Source organism: Agelaius tricolor, unplaced genomic scaffold (assembly GCF_023055355.1).
Source record: "Agelaius tricolor isolate 1412-34295 unplaced genomic scaffold, bAgeTri1.0.p SCAF_3, whole genome shotgun sequence".
Taxonomy (NCBI): domain Eukaryota; kingdom Metazoa; phylum Chordata; class Aves; order Passeriformes; family Icteridae; genus Agelaius; species Agelaius tricolor.
Genome location: NW_027269263.1, coordinates 13078055 through 13096286, shown reverse-complemented (window position 1 = coordinate 13096286; position 18232 = coordinate 13078055). Strand labels below are relative to the sequence as shown.

Genomic DNA, 18232 nt, shown 5'->3' with positions numbered 1-18232 from the left:
CATTTAATTTAGTAGCACTTGGGTGAAACTGCCACTAATTTCTAGGAAAATAACTCAGCTTTTTCCCTTTTATTTTTGAAATATTTGTTTTTACTCCTCAGTGGATTGCATCTAAACTTGTCATCAGAAGAACCAGTTGGTCTTAGATACTGAAATGAACCAACAAGCTCTAGTGATGAGATTTTGGAAAGCCAAAATGGAAGGAATGGTATGGGAAAACTATTAATTCTGCTTGCTGAAGTGTGAGCCTTGTAAATGCTGAATAAGCCTGCCAAAGACAATCTTTGTCTGGAGGATCTGTGACAGAGCATTTAATATTCCCATTTTTCATACCTGTTCTCAAAGAAGTGGTGCTAACAGCAGAATTTTAGCTGTCTTTGGAGAAAAGCAGAATATAGAGATGGGCTGACCTAAGCTGTATCTTCTCTTTGGTCTGTGCCTGACAGCTGTAGAATACAGGCTGCAGTTTATGGTGTAAAGCCACCTTAGAAATTCTGTTTCAGTCATGAAAAGCTATTCAAGATTAAGAGGAAAATGACTTAATAGGCATGAGGTTTTCTATTTGTATGTGCAGTGCAGATTCCTTGGAAGGGTGACAATATTTAATGCCTTGAAAATGTTGTGTAAAATTATACGCGTGGCTTGAATTGAATAAATTATTCTTGCTGTGGGGAGAGGTGAGGAGCAAATGCCATTGTTTAGCTTCTTTAACTTGCTCATGGTGACCGCTGTAAACTGCTGGTGCCCTTTACAGAGTCTGAACTGAGGTTATTGCAAGGGAAAAAATGCCAAGAGTCTGGATTTGTCAAGGATATCACTTAGTGCCCTTCGCCTCTTGTCACCAGCTCTGTGACCTGTGTCTGTTTGCTTCTGTGGGAGCTGGTGACAAACAGGAGGAGAAGAATGCAGGCAGTCAAACACATGCACAGACCTTGCCCTGGCCAGGTGCTTCTCCCCTGCTGCAATGCCAGAAGTGTCCCTGTTAGAAGCTGGCACTGCCCAGACAGGTGGGAAGCGTACCCAAGGTCTTTTCTTCTGCAATAATTCATTCTGGACAGTGAAATCTTAATGATGAAAGAGTTATAAAATAACTTTTCCTGTTGTATGAGAGGTGAATGAAGCCACAGAAGGGGATTATGCAGAGGGGATATAATGTAAGTGAGGAAATTATCATGGAATGGTTTGGGCTGAAAGGGGCTTTAAAGAACAACCAGTTCCATCTGAGAGGACTGAGATTGCGCATTCTAACCCCATTCTGGTATTTCTGTGAGCTTAAAAGTTGATTGGTTTATTGTATCTGTACCTCATTTCCCCCTCATTAGAGGAAAGTTTAATTTATACTTGTGTAGTATTTTGAGCATTAGTCTTTCATGCCTCATTTACTGTTTTTTTTTTTTTTGCCAGTGCTCTACCCAAAAATACAGAGCTATCCCCTGGTATTCACACCAGGTCAGCTGAGTAAAGAGATGCCTGTCCTCTTCTTGTATCTTTGCCTCATGGAGCTCTCAGGACACACCATCAGTGCTGCATAAAAATAAATTTATTACTTCATGCTATATACTGGATGTGATAGAAGTCAGTAGCAACCACAGGACTGTTGTCCTATGGGACCACAGAATTAGAAGAATATGTTGTTATTATTATGTATAAGGACAAACAGTTTTATTTCAGGTTGCATAAGTTGAAGAGCTTGATTTTATGATATAATAGCATTTAAACACGAAGGTGTAATCTTACCCCAACATTTAGAAGCAAGTTCTTTTGAAGATTATTCCTTGGAGGTTAGGCCAGATTCTGGGTAAGGAATGGTGTTTCATAGTTCTCTATTTCCTTTCCCACTTCTGTCAGAACAACCTGCAAAGGGAGAAAAACAACATTTGCCCTTTATAATAAAGGCTTCGAAAGAGAAAAGCCATGGAAATGAGTCAACTTAGGATGTGAAGTCAGTGTTGCAAGCTCTGCCAAGTGCAGCTTGGAGAAGATGAGACATCTTAAGCAAGCACTTCCTCTGGGCAAGCACTTTCCATATGACATATTTTTTTAATTGGGAAATGGACTGTGGACTTCAGTTTGTGATGCTCAGTTCTGGTCTCATTGGCCAGTTTCTCTGCTTTCAGAACAGACATAGAGCAGTATTTTCAACCAGCCCTATGAAGGGCTGAGAAAAGCTGGAGAAATGTTCTCTGCTGGAGTAATTATCAATACCCATAGGAAAAAAAAGGTCACTGAACAAAACAAGGCTATTGTGTCATGTTTGTAACACACACAGAAATATGAAGTATCTAGTATCAAATATTCTATGTAACATAGAAAACCTCTTATAAAATCAGTGTAAAATCACTCAAGCACTCTGCATGGACCAGCACACAATGATGTGCTGTGTCTCACTTCTCAGAGGAGCCATGATAGGTACTGGCATCTTCCTGATGGCTGTTGCAGTTCACAACTTCTTCTAAATCTTCACTCTAGTCACTGAGAATGCAGCAAAAAATACCATGATAGAAAAGGCACCAACCTTGTGCAGTCTGTGGCCCACAGGATGTGATGTTAGTTTTGATTGACATCCTGTTTTATCTTTTGGCATTCACCTTCTGCTCTGTGTGTTGCTTGTGTCAATTCAATGTCTATCAAGTTTGCTGAGTTACTCCAAAATTACAGAGATGTAACTGGGAGCAGAATTTGGCCTTGTATGCCCTTCCCAGGGTGCTAAGTTTGAAGAGATACACACAGAGCAACACTGGCTAAATAGCAACTGAAGGGGAATATGAAAACCATCTGTAAATATTTAAAGGATGCAAAGACTAAAGAGGAGGCGGGTTTGGACTGCATGTTCCAGTAAGAGTTTCAACTTAACTAACTGTGATAAAACTAATAAAGGAAAATAGGAAAGTTTTAGAGAAGCAATATATCTAGAAACTTAGAAATCAATGTCATACTGTACACATATTTCTCTTAGAGTGGAGTCATAGCCACTGTGTCATTTCCAAGAAAACAGGAGGATACAGCTGTACCTTTGTGGTATAAAGTACTCTTAAGTTACCTGGGAGATGGCAAGACAGGACTGCATGTCTGTCTTTCTGTTTGTTCAGCAGAAATGGATTGATTTCTCCCTCCATCTGTTCCATCTTTAGGAAGCACATGGGATTGGGGTCCAGACAGATGTGTTTCATCTCCAGCTTAATAAGGTGATTGATTTTAAATCTGCAGAAAGGAGAATCCCACAGAGAAAAACTCTACATTCCTACAAGAGGTACCTTCCATGAAAGACAAAGCCCTGGGGGGAGAAATCCTTAAGTTAAATTAATTCAGGTTTAGATGAAGGGTAAAGAGAATCGTATGCTCCAAGGCACTATCAGCTCTTTCCTAATGGGCATTGGCTCACTCTTCACAGTGCCAAATATCATCAGAGCATCTTTGAGATTCAGTAGTTTCAACAAGAGTTCAAGGCCCTTGACCCCCCAGGCAGGAACAGACCCTGTACATATCAATTTAGGAGTATCTTGAACTGAGGAGTTACCAGAGTTGAAGCTGGTTTGGTTGTCTCCCAAAAGTCTTATTTTAAGCTCCTTAAACTGAACCATAACAGCTTCTGCCTGGCATAAATTATAATCCTCCAAAATGCTCTGCACTCTTTCATGCAAGTCATTTATAGTGACTGTTTCAACTCTGTTCCAAAGAGCAGTTTTATATCCCAGCAGAAATAGCTTGACCCCACAAACAGGGGCTGCTTCCTTCCGCCCCTCCTGGTGTGTGCAGCACCCAAGTTATCGGCGTGCTCCGTGCCTATTCCCACAGCGGAAATCCCACCAGCACAGGCCAGCCAAGCCTCCCTTTCTGAGAAATGAATCTCTCTCCCTGCTCACCAAACAAAGATGGAAATTGCAGCGGGGCATTGGCAGGAGCTTGGCCCCAAGCTTGACCAGCTACACAAGAGGATGTGAGTGCTTCTGTTGAGTAGTTGTTTGGAAACCACTGCCTGACCACCAGTTGTTATCTTGGATGTGTTTTTAGCCATTTTGGGCACTTCTCCCTGCCCATTGGAAGTGGTTCTTCCTTTCAAGCAGTTCGTCAATTTTGAGCAAGTCATGCCAACTGATGTTGCTACATGCAAAATGGCACACACCACATTTATATGTTACTTTTGCTTGCAATGGGAAATCTTTTGCTGCAAGAGGACAACAGCATTTTCTAGTTTTTCTTCTCCTGATGCTTATTTTACAGCATGTGGGTATTTATGGATGAGGACAGTCAGCCCCTTTGCCTGGGTGTGAGACCCAGCAGGTGAGTCAGCCCCTCCTGATGGCTCAGAAGTGGTGTCCCCCAGGGGCCTGTAATGGGATCAAGTCATTTTTGATGTCTTCATTTATGACATGGACACTGGGATTGATTGCACACTCAGCAAGTTTGCAGAGGGCACCAAGCTAAGGGTGCAGTGACACATCTGAAGGACAGGGTACCATCCAGAAGGACCTGGACAAGCTTGAGTAGTGGCCCAGCTCTGGGGGCCCAGCACAGGAAGGACATGGAGCTGCTGGAGGCAGTGCAGAGGAGGGACACCAAGGTGATCAGAGGTTGCCCAGAGAGGCACAGGTTGCCCAGAGAGGTGGAGGATGCCCCATCTCTGGAGACAGTCAAGGTCAGGCTGAACAGGGCTCTGAGCAACCTGATCTGTTGAAGCTCTCCCTGCTCATTGCAGGGGGGTTGGGCTATGTGGCCTTTAAAGGTCACTTCTAGCCCAAATGATTTTATGATTCCATGAAAAAGGCATCAAATATTTGGAAGGGCAGTCTCTGTACAATACATGGTGCAGCCATGTATTTTTTGTATTTTCTTCTTTTTACTCATGATGCAGTCATGAGTAGCTCTTTAGAGAAACATTGTGCCCACTAATAACTGGCCTGCTGGATCACCTACTTCTGCCTAATCCATCTTCATTTTTATTGTGGAGTCATACAGAGCCAGACCTGCCCAGACACTCAGAGAAACAAAGGATGGAAAACATAAAGCAGTCAAAGAGAAGTAAGGATGAGCCAAGCTGGAGTGGTGTAAGAGCCTTTAACTTCCTGTTTGTGTCAGGAAGACTTTAATATAAAGTACAGCAACCCAGGAACTATTAATGTGCACTTCTGTGGCCGGTCCTTAAACTGGCTCCTCAAGGTGGAGATTATTGTGTCACGAGCACCATTAATTTTCACAACATTATTTCTATGAGAGGTTATTACACATTAAATTACAACATTCCCATGCATCCATGCTTCTTGTAACAGTAGGAGAAATGGTGGGCTGGAGAAGACAGCTGGGTTTGCACGTGGTCCATGTCAGTTTACTTAAGCAGAACCATTTTACTGCTGCTGGAGGAATGCAGCAAAAGGTCAGTGCTGAAACTCCACTAAAGTAAGCTGAGCACACATTCCATCTGCCAACATATGCTCACTCCTTGCTTGATCAAAAAGGAAATTTCAGAGCTCTGCTGCATGCTTGCCTTGACCCTGCTCCACACCGCCTGTCCAGTGGGCATCAGACAAACCATTCTCTAATCCTGCATGGAATACACATTCTGCTGGAAGGATGCTTGGAATTGCTGCACAGCAGCAGCAGCATCATCATCCTAAACTGGGCCTGTGCACAGAATAGCCTGGAGAGGGATGCCAGGAGAAGAGTTACATGAATGCATGAAATGTATGGGTTTATTTCCTAGTTCTGTGCACCCATCACAACCTGACCCTGTCCAAATGAGACTCATGTTTGCAGGGGAAAAATAAACTCAACATTGTCATTCAGCTCTTGCATTTTCTTTGCCTATCTTCTTCAAATATTTCACCTTCTGGAGTCTGCCTGATCTGGTCAGTGTCAGAGGAGGAATTCTGTACTAACAACATGCACAATGAGCTGCACCAACTTAACTGGGCTGTTAAAAATTGCAGAAGTGAAGCTCTTGTAGCTACAAGAGCTTTTGGCTGATTTAGAACATGCCCTCATAACATCACTTGATAAAAATAAGACTTGGGCTTTTTAATAGAACAAATTACTTAGGCTTTAAATTTAACCATGGTCACTGTTAAAGCTATAACTGGTTTTCAGAATATTTTAGGAATCTGATCTTGATCTTCCATATGTTAAAAACCATCACAACAAATACCTTACACTGTGGTTCCTGACGAAGAAATGACAAGGTGGCTGCAACCTTAAACACAAAAAGTTTTCTTTGGACTCACATTTGCTACTGTTTAGAGTGACTACTGGAAATTATCATTTCAAAGCAAAGAAGAAGACAGCCTTGAACCAGATGAACTCACAAACCTGCATGATTTTTGTAGAGAGGGTAGTGATGTCCAGGTTACTCACAGCCAGCTCTTCAACAGATCCTAGACTCCAGTGGGAAATATGGCACTAATATTGAGATCTCCTTGTTGCACTGAAAGCAGAGCATATTTTGACACAGAGAGACAGGCTCCCTTCTGAAAACAGGACTTGCAGTCTTTAAAAATAATATTGAATGACCACTGTAATCAACCAGATTAGAACTGCATTTACTCATCTCACATTGTCTTTAGGCTGTGCCTTGGGGATTCAAGTCCATTTAAGTGTATTGTATAGGCATGGACTATGAGGAGAACATCTAAAATCACACACAGAAAAACATGAATGTAAAAAAATGAAGCTAAAGAATGAGGTCTTTGCTGGCAGAAACCAAATTAATTTTTTTTAATATTGTATTTTACTATGTGTGATGACCACATAGAACCAAATCACAATGAACAATAATTTGGAGAGTGGAAAAAACATCCTGCACAAATGTGGCAGGCATTTGAGGAAGAATCCATCACTACTCCCAGATTAGTTTATTTCCCTAACCTGAAAGTCTGCAGTTGGTAACAATAAATTGTAGGAAAAGAATATATAATGAGGGTAGGGCTGGCATCCAGCTGGCCCCTGAAAAGCTGGAACAATGGATTGACAGGATTCTTGTGCAGCCTGGCATTAAGAAATGCAGAGCCTTGACCCTGGGAATACATTCTTCCTGGCAATAGTCCAGGCTGGGCACTGATTGACTGGGGAGCAGCTTTGCTTTGAGAAGAGGCTGGGGATCATGGTGCAGAGAGCTGAACCCAAATTCATAGTTGTGGTGAGGCAGGACAGCCACAGACTGGGCTGTATTAGCCCAAAGGTGGCCAGGAGTTCAAGGGGTGAGGGAAGGGATTATTTCCTATCCCTGGCACATCTGGTGTGGTATGGTCAGAGTTTAGGGCATCCTAGCACAGGAGCGAAGTCAACAGATTGGAGGAAGTCCAGTAGACAGCCCCAGGGATGCACAGGGAGTGTGTTGAAGGTGTTCAAAGGAGAGGCTGAAGGTGTTCTCAGCAGCTTCTGAGGGATCAAGAGACTGCTAAACTGTTTGGAGCATTTTTGACCAAAGGGAAAAAAGCTTTTGTTTGCCTTGGAAAGATGCCTTATGAATAAGGTTCTGGCTATCATCAGGGATGTAATTCTGTCATCCTTCTGCAGAGAATTCAGAACATTGTGCCATAAATGCATCCCTTCTTCAAGCACAGAAGATACCAACAGGGTGCAACCCTAACAGCTCTTTGCAGGAACTGTGCAGGTGGAATGAGCAGAGTGCAGTGGGAATGGGAACAGGGTGGCAGAAGAGGATAGGAGGAGATGTCAAAACCAGGATCCTTTCTGTGGAAATTAAACAATGAATCACAACTGCTTGAATGATGCATTACAAGCTTTAGACCTTCAGGTGTTGCTGCTCATGCAGGGAAAAAAAAAACCAACCCAAACACTTGAAAAACCCAGGAAAAAGTTCAGATGACTAACAAAAGGTTTTGGAATTTTCCTTTGAAATATTAGAGAGGATCCAGACCAATGGATGAAGAATTGGCATGCAAGAGAAAGTCCTCAACTGAGCTAATGGTGCACAACACAAGGAAGACACAATAACCTGGCAAATGACAGAAATTGCCTTTAACCTTCTATGATCATTACATAATTTAATCTGAATAGTTCTATGGTCAGGAATCACAGAGGTTAGCTGGGCCACTAGACAGAATCTCATCACCAACAACAATAAAAACCAAGGGGGTTTTTGCTTTCCTACTCAAAATGTTACTAAAATGTGGCACTTAGCATCCCTGTTCCTGCAGCGTCCCTGTTCCTGCTGTAATGAGCAAATTGTGCACGAAACAAACAAACCAAATTAAACATGTCCCTTGTCATTCATCTCTTCTAATAAATAACTCCAGGCTGATCCCTCTGGGGGTGGTTGCTGTCACTTCTGTTTTCTTCAGCTCGGCCTTTTACCCTTGGACTGCCTGTCCTTGTGGAGTGGGAACAGCTGGGAGGTGATGAGAGAAGCAGTGTGGGCTGGTGGGCACAGCACCAGGTGGGAAGACACAGGTCCACTGTAGAGTCACTGCTCTCTTTTCTCACAGTCATTCCCATTTCTGTGGGACATGGAGAGGGACACCTGGCCAGCTCAGGAGAACAAAGATGAGCAGATTTGACTGTCTCTGTGCTTGACATACCCTCTGCAGAGAATGAATTCAGCATGAATAAACCAAGATCCTTTTCCAAGCAAGCTAGCATCCACCTAGTCCTAAATCCTCCAGAGTTTTTTGTGGGAGTAGATAATTTTTCCCATTTCCCTCCAAAAAGAAAACAGCAGGAAGATGGTTTGTGATTTGGGCTTGCCTGTAAGAAATTGGCATGTGAAATTTCAGTGAGAGATTTCCCTGTAGAGAAAAGGGAAGATAATTATTTGAGATGACTCTAAGTTGTTAAATTTACACACTCTCCTGCCCAGGTGTGTCTGAGTGTCCTCACCAGGACCTCTGTGTGTGTGACAAAGTGGAGGTTTCTTGTTAATATCTTGGCTTCCTCATGACTGGTGATGACAAACCATATTTGAGAAGGTCTTGTACATGCTTTAGGAGTCAGCAGCTGCAATGAGGGGATAGGTTTGGGTCAGAAGTTTGCTCACTTCAGCCTCCAAGAGCTCATCAGCTGCCAAGGCTCTTAGGCAAGGTTGCTGTCTGTTGTCCAGCTTTATTCACTTTGGGGATCAGTGTGACAACAAATCTGCCTCTCTCTTGGGTAGTGGGAAGAGAAATAACAAACACAGTGTGCTACAACCCTTTCTGTCATCCTCCTGCTACCAGAGCTCAGCTCTTCTGCTGATTAATCATCTGTTTCAGTGTTCCCTGATGTTGTTGGCATCAAGGGAACAACACCCTTTTCAGTGTTACCAGTTTTACAGTTTGGTGGAGTCCTTGGGTGTCAATACAGCTCTGCAACCCTTGCTCTCTTATTTTTTTATGCTGCTTTCAGATTGTGATTAATATTTAATTCGTAACAGTCCTGGTATGTGTGTTACAAATCTGTCTGCTCTGGTCAGCAAACCCCATTAACCTGAAGATGATCAGATGGGGCTCCATGTCATACTTGGGCTTACGGATTTTTATGCAACTTGTCCAGAGTCTGCAACACCTGCCCTGCCACAACAGGCAGATTTATCACCTGGAAATCTCCCTTCTCCACTGTCCACCGTCAGCTTGGGTCTTCGCAGGCAAGGTGAACAATTTTAGTCCATCCTTCTGTGCTTGAATGAGGGATTGCTCTTTCCAGGCCTTAAAATAGGGAGAGAACTTTAACAGATTTGAAAATGGAACTTAGGACCCTAAGTCATCACACATTTTTTGAAAGACGTGCTCTGCATCCATATCATGTTACTGCTCAGCTGCAGGACTTTTCTTAGACTATCTGAAAGTGGATCTGAACTGCTGTGCTCCAAAGAGGGGTTATTTTAATGTTGTGCTGAAATACTGACAATGAAAACTTGTTGCTTTAGTTAGGCAGTGAGCACTGTCACCCTGAGTCTTAAGAGTTCAAGTAAGCAGAGTTTGATTGCTGAAGTAAATTTTTACTATTTTGGAGTTCACAGGGTTTATTTTACTGCAAATGCTATTGGTGTCTCCCTTCCAAATTTCACTGGGCACATGAAGCCAGAACAACATGCTACCTGTAATCAGAAGGTTACAGTGTGTTTTCTGGAAACAGTCACTTCATGGGCCAAGAGGACAAGTTTGAGCAGAATGAGACATCTTTTAGAGCAAACAAGGCTTGCCTAATTGAATCAGAAGCTCAAGAATTTACATGGCAGTTCAAATGCTAATACACAGAAACTCAGCAACCTGCTGGCCACAGATCCAGCTGGAAAATGGTTCAAGACTCATTTCAGCTCTGATGCAGAATTGCTGAGCAGTACAAGACTGCAGAATGCCCTTCATCTCCCAGCTGCACACACTTGGTCTGGGGCCAGACACCAGGACTCCTGGTCTTAAGAGGACCAGGTGTTGCAGTGAAATCACAAATTTTAGCTATTTGGTTGGTTTACAGATCAGGCAAGAAAAGTCCTGATTTTTTGCAAGCAAGTAGTCTGTGCACCCTTTCCATACAGAATGCTGTCAGATAGACTTGCTCAGCAGGACACTGCTGGAGCAAGGCTGTCTTCTGGGTCACCACAGCCCTCAGCAGCCACTTTCCAACTGGACTGACTAAAATACAAACCAATGCATCCCATAGACGTGTCAGAAATTGTCTTTCTTTGTTTTGTGTCTGACCATTTGGTTTTAATTCCGGGGTCAAGGGTACTGGGATGAGACATGGTTCATCCTACAAAGCGTTCCTTTAACTTGGGCCATCAGGACACCTTATGGGGAATCCACAGTGGCAGATGTGCTAGCAAAAGTTAGAGGAGCTCAATTAGCCCATGGTTTGTCTTTGCTCTGATGAATGAGACACAAAGATGCAAAGGTGATTAAAGCTGAGGATGGAAATACAGCTCTGTACCCATTACACTTGAAAAGTTCTCTAGGGGGAAAAATAAACAGGAAAGAAAATATTACAATGCATGTTTTTACAGACAGTGATGGCTCTGAGACCAGGCAGTGTTGCCAGGAGTCACATGCATTGGGAATGGGCAGGTTTCAAACTGCAGCATAGGAAAAACTGGAAAATCAGTGCTCCATGCTTGTAACAGGGACCCTGGGCTTTGTTTCCCAGTGATGATGGTCTCTCATGAAGACTGCGGCTATGATAAGAGGGTGTAAAATACTAGTATTATTCCTTCCTAAAAAGGATATATGTACTTCATATAGATGAAAAAATCATCAGATAAAGTAGAAAGCAGGAGAGAAAAGGATCTGAAGATATTCTTTGTCAGCAAAAGATATCCTTCCTTTGGCCACCACCCCAAGCCTGACAGAGATCAGGGAGTGTTTGGACAAGGCTCTCAGGTACAGGATGGGATTGCTGGGGTGTCCTGTGCAGAGCCAGGCATTGGACTTGCATGATCCTAGTGGGTCCATTCTAGCTCAGGTTATTCTGTGATTCTGTGATAGTCAAGTTCAGCTTCAGCAAAGGCACAGAGACCTTGAAATGTCACCTAGCACAAGCCAGGGCCTAGCCCTGTGGTTCCCAATTATTTTATAGCTGAGCCTGTCTCCTGAGAGCAATCAGTATTCACATACATCACTGAAAATGACTGATCTCCTGCCTCAAGGCTGCCAGGGGCTCCCCTTCACCTCATGGGGCTCCTGCTGGGGAGTCTGCAGTGTCCCAGGCCTCGTATTGCACCTCTACTGGTGTGCTCAGTTTAATTATGCTTCCAGGTACTCCCCTCATTAGCAGGCTTCTCAAATGACACAGAAGATGCAAGGCCTATGCTATGAGAAGCTGACAGACATATTGACAAAAGTATTTGTATAAATCTCAGCTGTTTTCCTCTGTCTTATGTCTTGATAAGTTCTGTGAAACTAATTAAGATAAAAGTCTAATCTATCTAACTCCAAAGGAGCTGAAACAGCTTCAGTGGAAAATGAGGGGAAATAATTAAGACAGTCTGAGCAAACAGAAGGGGAGGCAAATTAAGATGGTAATAAGTTTTAAAAATAGTGAGTATTTGGGCTTGAGGAAAGGAGACAGTGAAACACTGGGAAACTGTGGCCATCTCACTTTTTCCTCAGCTTTTACACATCACCTAAGTCCTTGTCTTGCTTCTACAAATACTACTGCCCCCCTGCAGGAGGAACACACCCTCCCCAGGTAAATGTGATCACCTGGAAGTAAATGTGATCATCTGGAAGTCACCTCAGTGAACAACAGGAAGACCTAATGTGTCACTGCAAGATCAATGCTCCAGCCTGTGTGCCCTGCTTAGCAGAATTCCCACTGGGATAAAACCTGCAGGAGCTGGGGCTTCTGTCCCTGCTGCATGGCTTACCTCTCCTTTAGCCAGCCAGGAGCACTCCCTGCAGAAGTACAGACAGAGGTTAGCACATGGGTCGCTCAGTAAGAGGTGCCTTGGCTTTGCAGGGTGTGCACAAAAAGAGCTGTGGCCACCTCAAGCTGATTGTCCCCGAGTATCGAGGTGCCCTGACAAGCACCCGCCGATCGTGCCACCAAGGAAGTGGCTGCAAACCTCTCATTGCTCACTGATGAGGTCCAGAACTGTTTTTACACCTTCTTCTCTAAATAAGGAAGCTGCCTGTGAGGCCTCTGATTCCCTGACCAATTTGACTCCTTTGCTTCCCACAGCCAATGAAATCCCACTCCTGCCTCCAGTCTTGGCTGACAGCACTCCAACCTCAGCAGGCAGGGAGGACGCAGGTTTGTGTTACAGCCCTGGCAGCCTCACCTTGGGCAGGCTGTTGATGTCAGAGTGATGATGTGGGCAGGGACAGCCCCTGCACTATAAAGATGGCTCAATCAAATATAACGGAGGCTGCCCAGCGGGAAGCAGGATCTACAAACCATGGTCCCCACCAGTTGCAGTCCTGCTGGCCTGTCTCTGCTCCCAACCCAACTGCTATTGGGCTTTAGTTTCAGGTCAGCAAGCTCTATTTGCTTTCCAAAAATAAGCCTCTGCCACCATGCTGAAGGGAGAAAAACAAGAAGGGTGGTATTTTTAGGGCCATTAATTCTGACCACGTGCCCAGGAGGTGAACGGGATGGCCACGGCACAAAGACTTCTCATCACTATGTCCTGCGACGCCGGCGCTCACCGGACGCTTCCTGCCTTCCTTCTCCTGGGTCTGCTAGCCGGGATTGCTGCCACACACCCAGCTGTAAGCAGAACTAATGGCACATTGCTGGAGAGAGGATGGCAATCTCTGCTGTCCAGGTCCATGGCTGGGATGTCAGGGGAGAAGGCAGATGTGAACTGGGAGAGTGACTATTTGCTAGGAATCAAGAGGCAGCGGAGGCTTTACTGCAACGTGGGCATCGGGTTTCACCTTCAAATCCTCCCAGACGGAAGGATAAGCGGAGTTCACAATGAAAACCAATACAGTGAGTTGCATCCAGAAATGAAATAGAATAGATGTCACTTAATTGCTGTGAACTCTAGTAATTACCCTTCACAGAGTGCAAATGTTGTGACTTGATATTATTAACCTGTGCTACATCTGTTGCCTTTTAAAGTCCCTGGGATCAGTAAATATGAGAAACCCTTCGGGCTGAAACATGGCACAAAATGCTTAGACAAATTTAGATAGAATTTATTTGTACCTGCTTTGCTGCACAGATGAGAAAAGACAAACCAGGTCGAAAACTGACTCTCTGCTGCATTTTCTTGCTCCTCACCTTCTCATTTCCCTTTTGAATATGGGAGGTTTTTGCTGAGTCCAGAGTACCAAAGCATGATTCTTGAATCTCAGCTGACCAGTATTTTTGGGATACTCAGTGTGTCCCATGGAAGGGGTTTGCTGGTCCTGGTTCATTCATTCTTGTGGGTGCTGTTCTGTTACCCTAAGAATTAAGGAAAGCATTAGTCATGTGGATTTGAATTTCCTGTAGAGGGCAGTTGCTAAAATCTTTTGCATCAATGTCATGTGGGACTTCAAAATGCAAGCCACACTTCTTTAAGGCTCAGTAAAAAAACTTCTGTAAGTATAGCATATTACATAAAAATTATTTTCTTATTGAAAAGGTCCAGAGTTTGACAGATCAAAAGAGTTTGATAGAACAAAAGGCTTATACAGAATGTGACTACAATTCTAGAATAATTATTTTCAAATCCTGTGACATTTAGAAAAACCCAAGATCTTCTCTGTGTGTATTTATTTTGCTGCATTAGGGAGTTAATTCTTATAAATAATATGTTACAAGTTTGTTAGGGTTTAAAAAAAAAAGATATCTGAATTGTCTTCCATTAGCTCTAGATTCTGTGATAACACTTCTATTAAACTTCATGTTTTTCAGGTCTCTTTGAAATATCCACTGTAGAAAGAGGTGTTGTAAGTCTGCTTGGTGTGAAAAGTGCTCTCTTCATTGCAATGAACAGCAAAGGCAGGTTGTATGGGACGGTAAGTACAAGTGCAAGTAGTGTTTCACAGTTTATACAAAAAGGTTTTGAAGTGGTTTGGTTTGGTTTAGTGTTTTGCATTGTTTGTTTGGGTTCAGTTTGTTTTGGTTTTGTTTGTTTCAATCCTTTCCTTATGGAAATCTCTGATTACAAGCAGAGAAAATAGCCCTCCTGTTACAGGGAGCCTGCCCAGCCTGCTGTCATCAGTGCTATTTAATGCAACAAGCAGCATGGCTGTTACAGGGCTGGGATTTTAAAGCTTTCCTGTAAGACTGTACAGGGGACACCTTAGGAAAATGAACATATTCTGCAAATAGTACAGATTAATTAGATGGCTTCTTCTAAGGTCACAGGGCTGCAAACACATTGTAGCAAAGCTGAGCCCCATTGATTCCATCCTGCATCGCATTGTGTGTAGGAGAGGCACAATTATAGCTATTTCCAACTGCTACCCTTAGTAAAGTAATGACCACATGCTCCTTCCTACCAAAAACAGCCACACCATCAAGAATAAATAGGAAGTCTACCCTACAAGGTCAACATGTGTGGCTGGGGTTATTTTAATGATCAGTTTTGTGAGATCATTTGCAAAGGGTGAGAAAATAATAATAACTATTAACAATGGTATGCAAATCATACTGAAACACCATCATCCTCATCTAGATGATTTGCTTTCTAAATGCAGTTTAACCTCAGAGATGTGAGCAGCACATCTCCAGCGTCAATATCCAGCAGAAAAAGTGCTTGTTAGGAGGTGCATTTGAAAGAGGCTGGCTCTGGGCAATAGGCAAAATCAGCCCATCTTAAAGTAATGAGTGGCACTGGTTGTAGCAATCTCTTTTGTCAAGGAGCAGCAGAGTCCTTTCCTTTGGAAGAGCTGTAATTTCAACAAAGCATTGCAGTGGTTTAAAATAATGCCAAATGTTATGAGGGACCTGTGGCATTACTAACCTGATTGCTTCTCGCACTCATAATGACAGTAGGACACTTTAAGATCGCACTTCAGGAATATTCTTTCAATCACAAGTGATCACAAGCACCTAAAAAGTGCCACAAGTCCAACTGCTTTACTTAGCTGGGTCTTTCTAAAGAAGTACAGAAATCCCTTTGATTTTTTCCCCCACTTTCAATACAGTTTTGTTTATTTTCAAAGACACTTTCAAAAACTGTAAGAGATGTGCATTTTCCCTGCACAGCGCAATGCCTTAAGTCAAACTCTTACAGGTTTGCATGGTGTTATCACACAGATGCCCAAGTAAAACTGCATTGGTGGCATCTCATTTGAAGTCAGAGAATTATTCTGCTTTCTCTTTTAATTTCTTCTGCATTTGTCTCCTGCTTGTCCTTGCACCTCCTCTCCCAGATAACTCCCCCTCCTTAGATTTTCATGTTTTGACATGGAGGACATTAAAACTGTTTTCCCAGATTAGAACCAGCTGCATAGTTAAATATTACTAATGGTTTAATAAAGAAATTATTTCTTGTTAATCAAATCTCTTATTAAAGCAAGCAGTTGTCCCTGGGCACTGATGTTTGGAAAAGCTCTGAAGGTTTCAACAGCCAGCATAAATTTTTTTTTATAAATGATGGAACTTCTGGCAGAGGGGAGGTCTTAAATAAAGCTGTTGTTTGGGCAAGAGGGTGCAATGCTGACAGAAATTATTACTTGCAAATAAAATGAAGAAATCCATGATTTATAATGAATTAACTTGATCTGCCACAGGAAATACACAGTCCATTATCTGGACAGGTGGCATCTGAGTTCATCTGACACCAAATTAGCACCGAGGAGGGAGATTTATTGTTGGCCGCAGTGGCTGCGGCACCACCTGTCGCACACTGCAACGAGCCCTGGTGTAAAAACGCGAGGAAGAAAAATGACCTGGGCCTTGGTGGAAAATTGATTGTACCTGATTTGAATCCCTACCCCCTCCCCTTGCTGTTCCTTAGGCTGTTTTCCAAGATGAGTGCAAGTTCAAGGAAACCTTGCTGCCCAATAACTACAATGCATATGAATCCAAGGTTCACCGCGGCGCTTACATAGCCCTGAGCAAACACGGCAGGGTGAAGAGAGGGAACAAGGTTTCTCCTGCCATGACAGTGACCCACTTCTTACCAAGAATATGAGCACCAGCAAAACAGAAGATTAAATCCCAGGACAAACAGTTTCGTTTTGCACATGGGGAATAACCTCCCAGGTAAAGTATTTATACTGGCCATTGGAAAACAAAAAGAAATCTGTATATGTATGTGTATATTTGGATAAAAGTATTTGTACTAGATTCATCACATAGCATATGTAATGCAATGCTGCTTCTCTCCTACTCTGTACAAATTTTACATGGCTGTGTGCCTCCTTTGGTGCTGTACAGAGAAAAATGCAAGCTGGAGTGCAAAGGAAGTTTTTGGAAGATGCAGAATGGCTGTGGGCAACCATCTAATCAATCATAGGTGATTTACTAGATATTAATTACCTCAGATAATAACCTCTTGTACTGAACTGTTTACATATCATGGGCCAAATCACCAGATGATTTTGCTTCACCAGAGCTTCAGGCAGTTCACTCCATCTGAATATCTGCCTGCACCCCCCTCTACAGACTGTGTCCTGTCCTGTAAAGTCCTCAACCTGTTTTGATCACAAAGGTGCCAATTCCACAAGTGTTTCTGCACAAGCAAACTGTCTGTTCCCAGAGCCCCTGAAGGGATTCTCCAGGGTCTCCTCACATGGAATGGTTGGCAAAATGAAGACCTACAATCAATTTCCCGTGGGAAGGGCCACAGGATAAATCATAGATGGGTCTCAAATGCAAAACTGATTTGGAGCTGAGGATTCTGAATGGCATTTTGTGAGCTTAGTTTAGATTTACCTCCAATATAGATGTGTACATCTTTAATATTAATATTTGTATATATATAGACATGGGATGGATGAGTGTGCATCTATGTAACTACTTTTAATGAATCAGTCATGCCAGTCTCCTGATGCCCATGTGCCTCTATAAAAAAGAAAAGAAATATTTAAAGGCACTGAATCTCATTTAGCCTGAATGCTGTTGATCTCTAAGAACTAGAACTGGTGTGTGGGATGCATTTTATAAAAGATAAGAAATTCATGGAAGCTTCCAGCAAAGGGTTATTTTAGAAAACTCTGTTGAATTTTCACTGTCTTAAGCATATTTGGTTCTTCTCTATCATACCTCCCTGAGGTATGAAGGACAGAGAAAGGAAGCTACACAAGCATACCTTCCCATGTTGGGACAGAGGAACTCGTGCCATAATTCCAGTTTCTGTCACTTGCAAAGCATCAGTTTCAAAGACAACACAGCAAGCTGTATGAAACACTCTTCAAAGCTCTCCTAGAAGCTGTACAAATGACACATAACCTTGCCTTGCTATTTTGACAACCCTTTCCCAGATCACCAATGAAGCTGCATTCTCTGTGCCTTTGAAAGAGTATTTTAAGAGGCCCTAAGTCAATGGTCACTATAAATGTCAGTTACCAGAAGCCTTGGGATTCCTGCATTGGTGGCGTGCTCCTAAATTTGAAACTAGATTCAATGTAATGTCAGAGCATGAGCATTTTCAGCATAGATGGACCATGCTGCTGCAGAAGTGAATATCTGAGTGCAAGATTATCTCCCACGTCCAGCCAAAAGGGGGCTATGTCCAGCCTTGACATGCCATTCTATTTGCAGGGGCTGTCTATTCGTGATGAATTTGAGCCTTCTGACATGCATGAGAGACACTGTCAGGGCCAGATCCTCAGCTGGAGTAAATCAGCCTAGAAAAACTGGAAAACTATCAGTTTATAGCTGCAGAAGATTTGGCCCAATGGACATACCCACAAGGATGTACCCCCCA

At 43.0% G+C, this 18232-nt stretch overlaps 1 protein-coding gene across 1 annotated transcript; it reads left to right on the top strand.

The window, feature by feature from the left end:
- The first annotated feature begins 13013 nt into the window (after nucleotides 1-13013).
- Nucleotides 13014-16495, top strand: FGF6 (fibroblast growth factor 6). The gene is made up of 3 exons (XM_071424269.1): nucleotides 13014-13353; nucleotides 14266-14369; nucleotides 16319-16495. Exons 1-3 carry the CDS (start codon nucleotides 13014-13016, stop codon nucleotides 16493-16495), a joined length of 621 nt encoding a protein of 206 aa, XP_071280370.1.
- Nucleotides 16496-18232: the final 1737 nt, after the last annotated feature.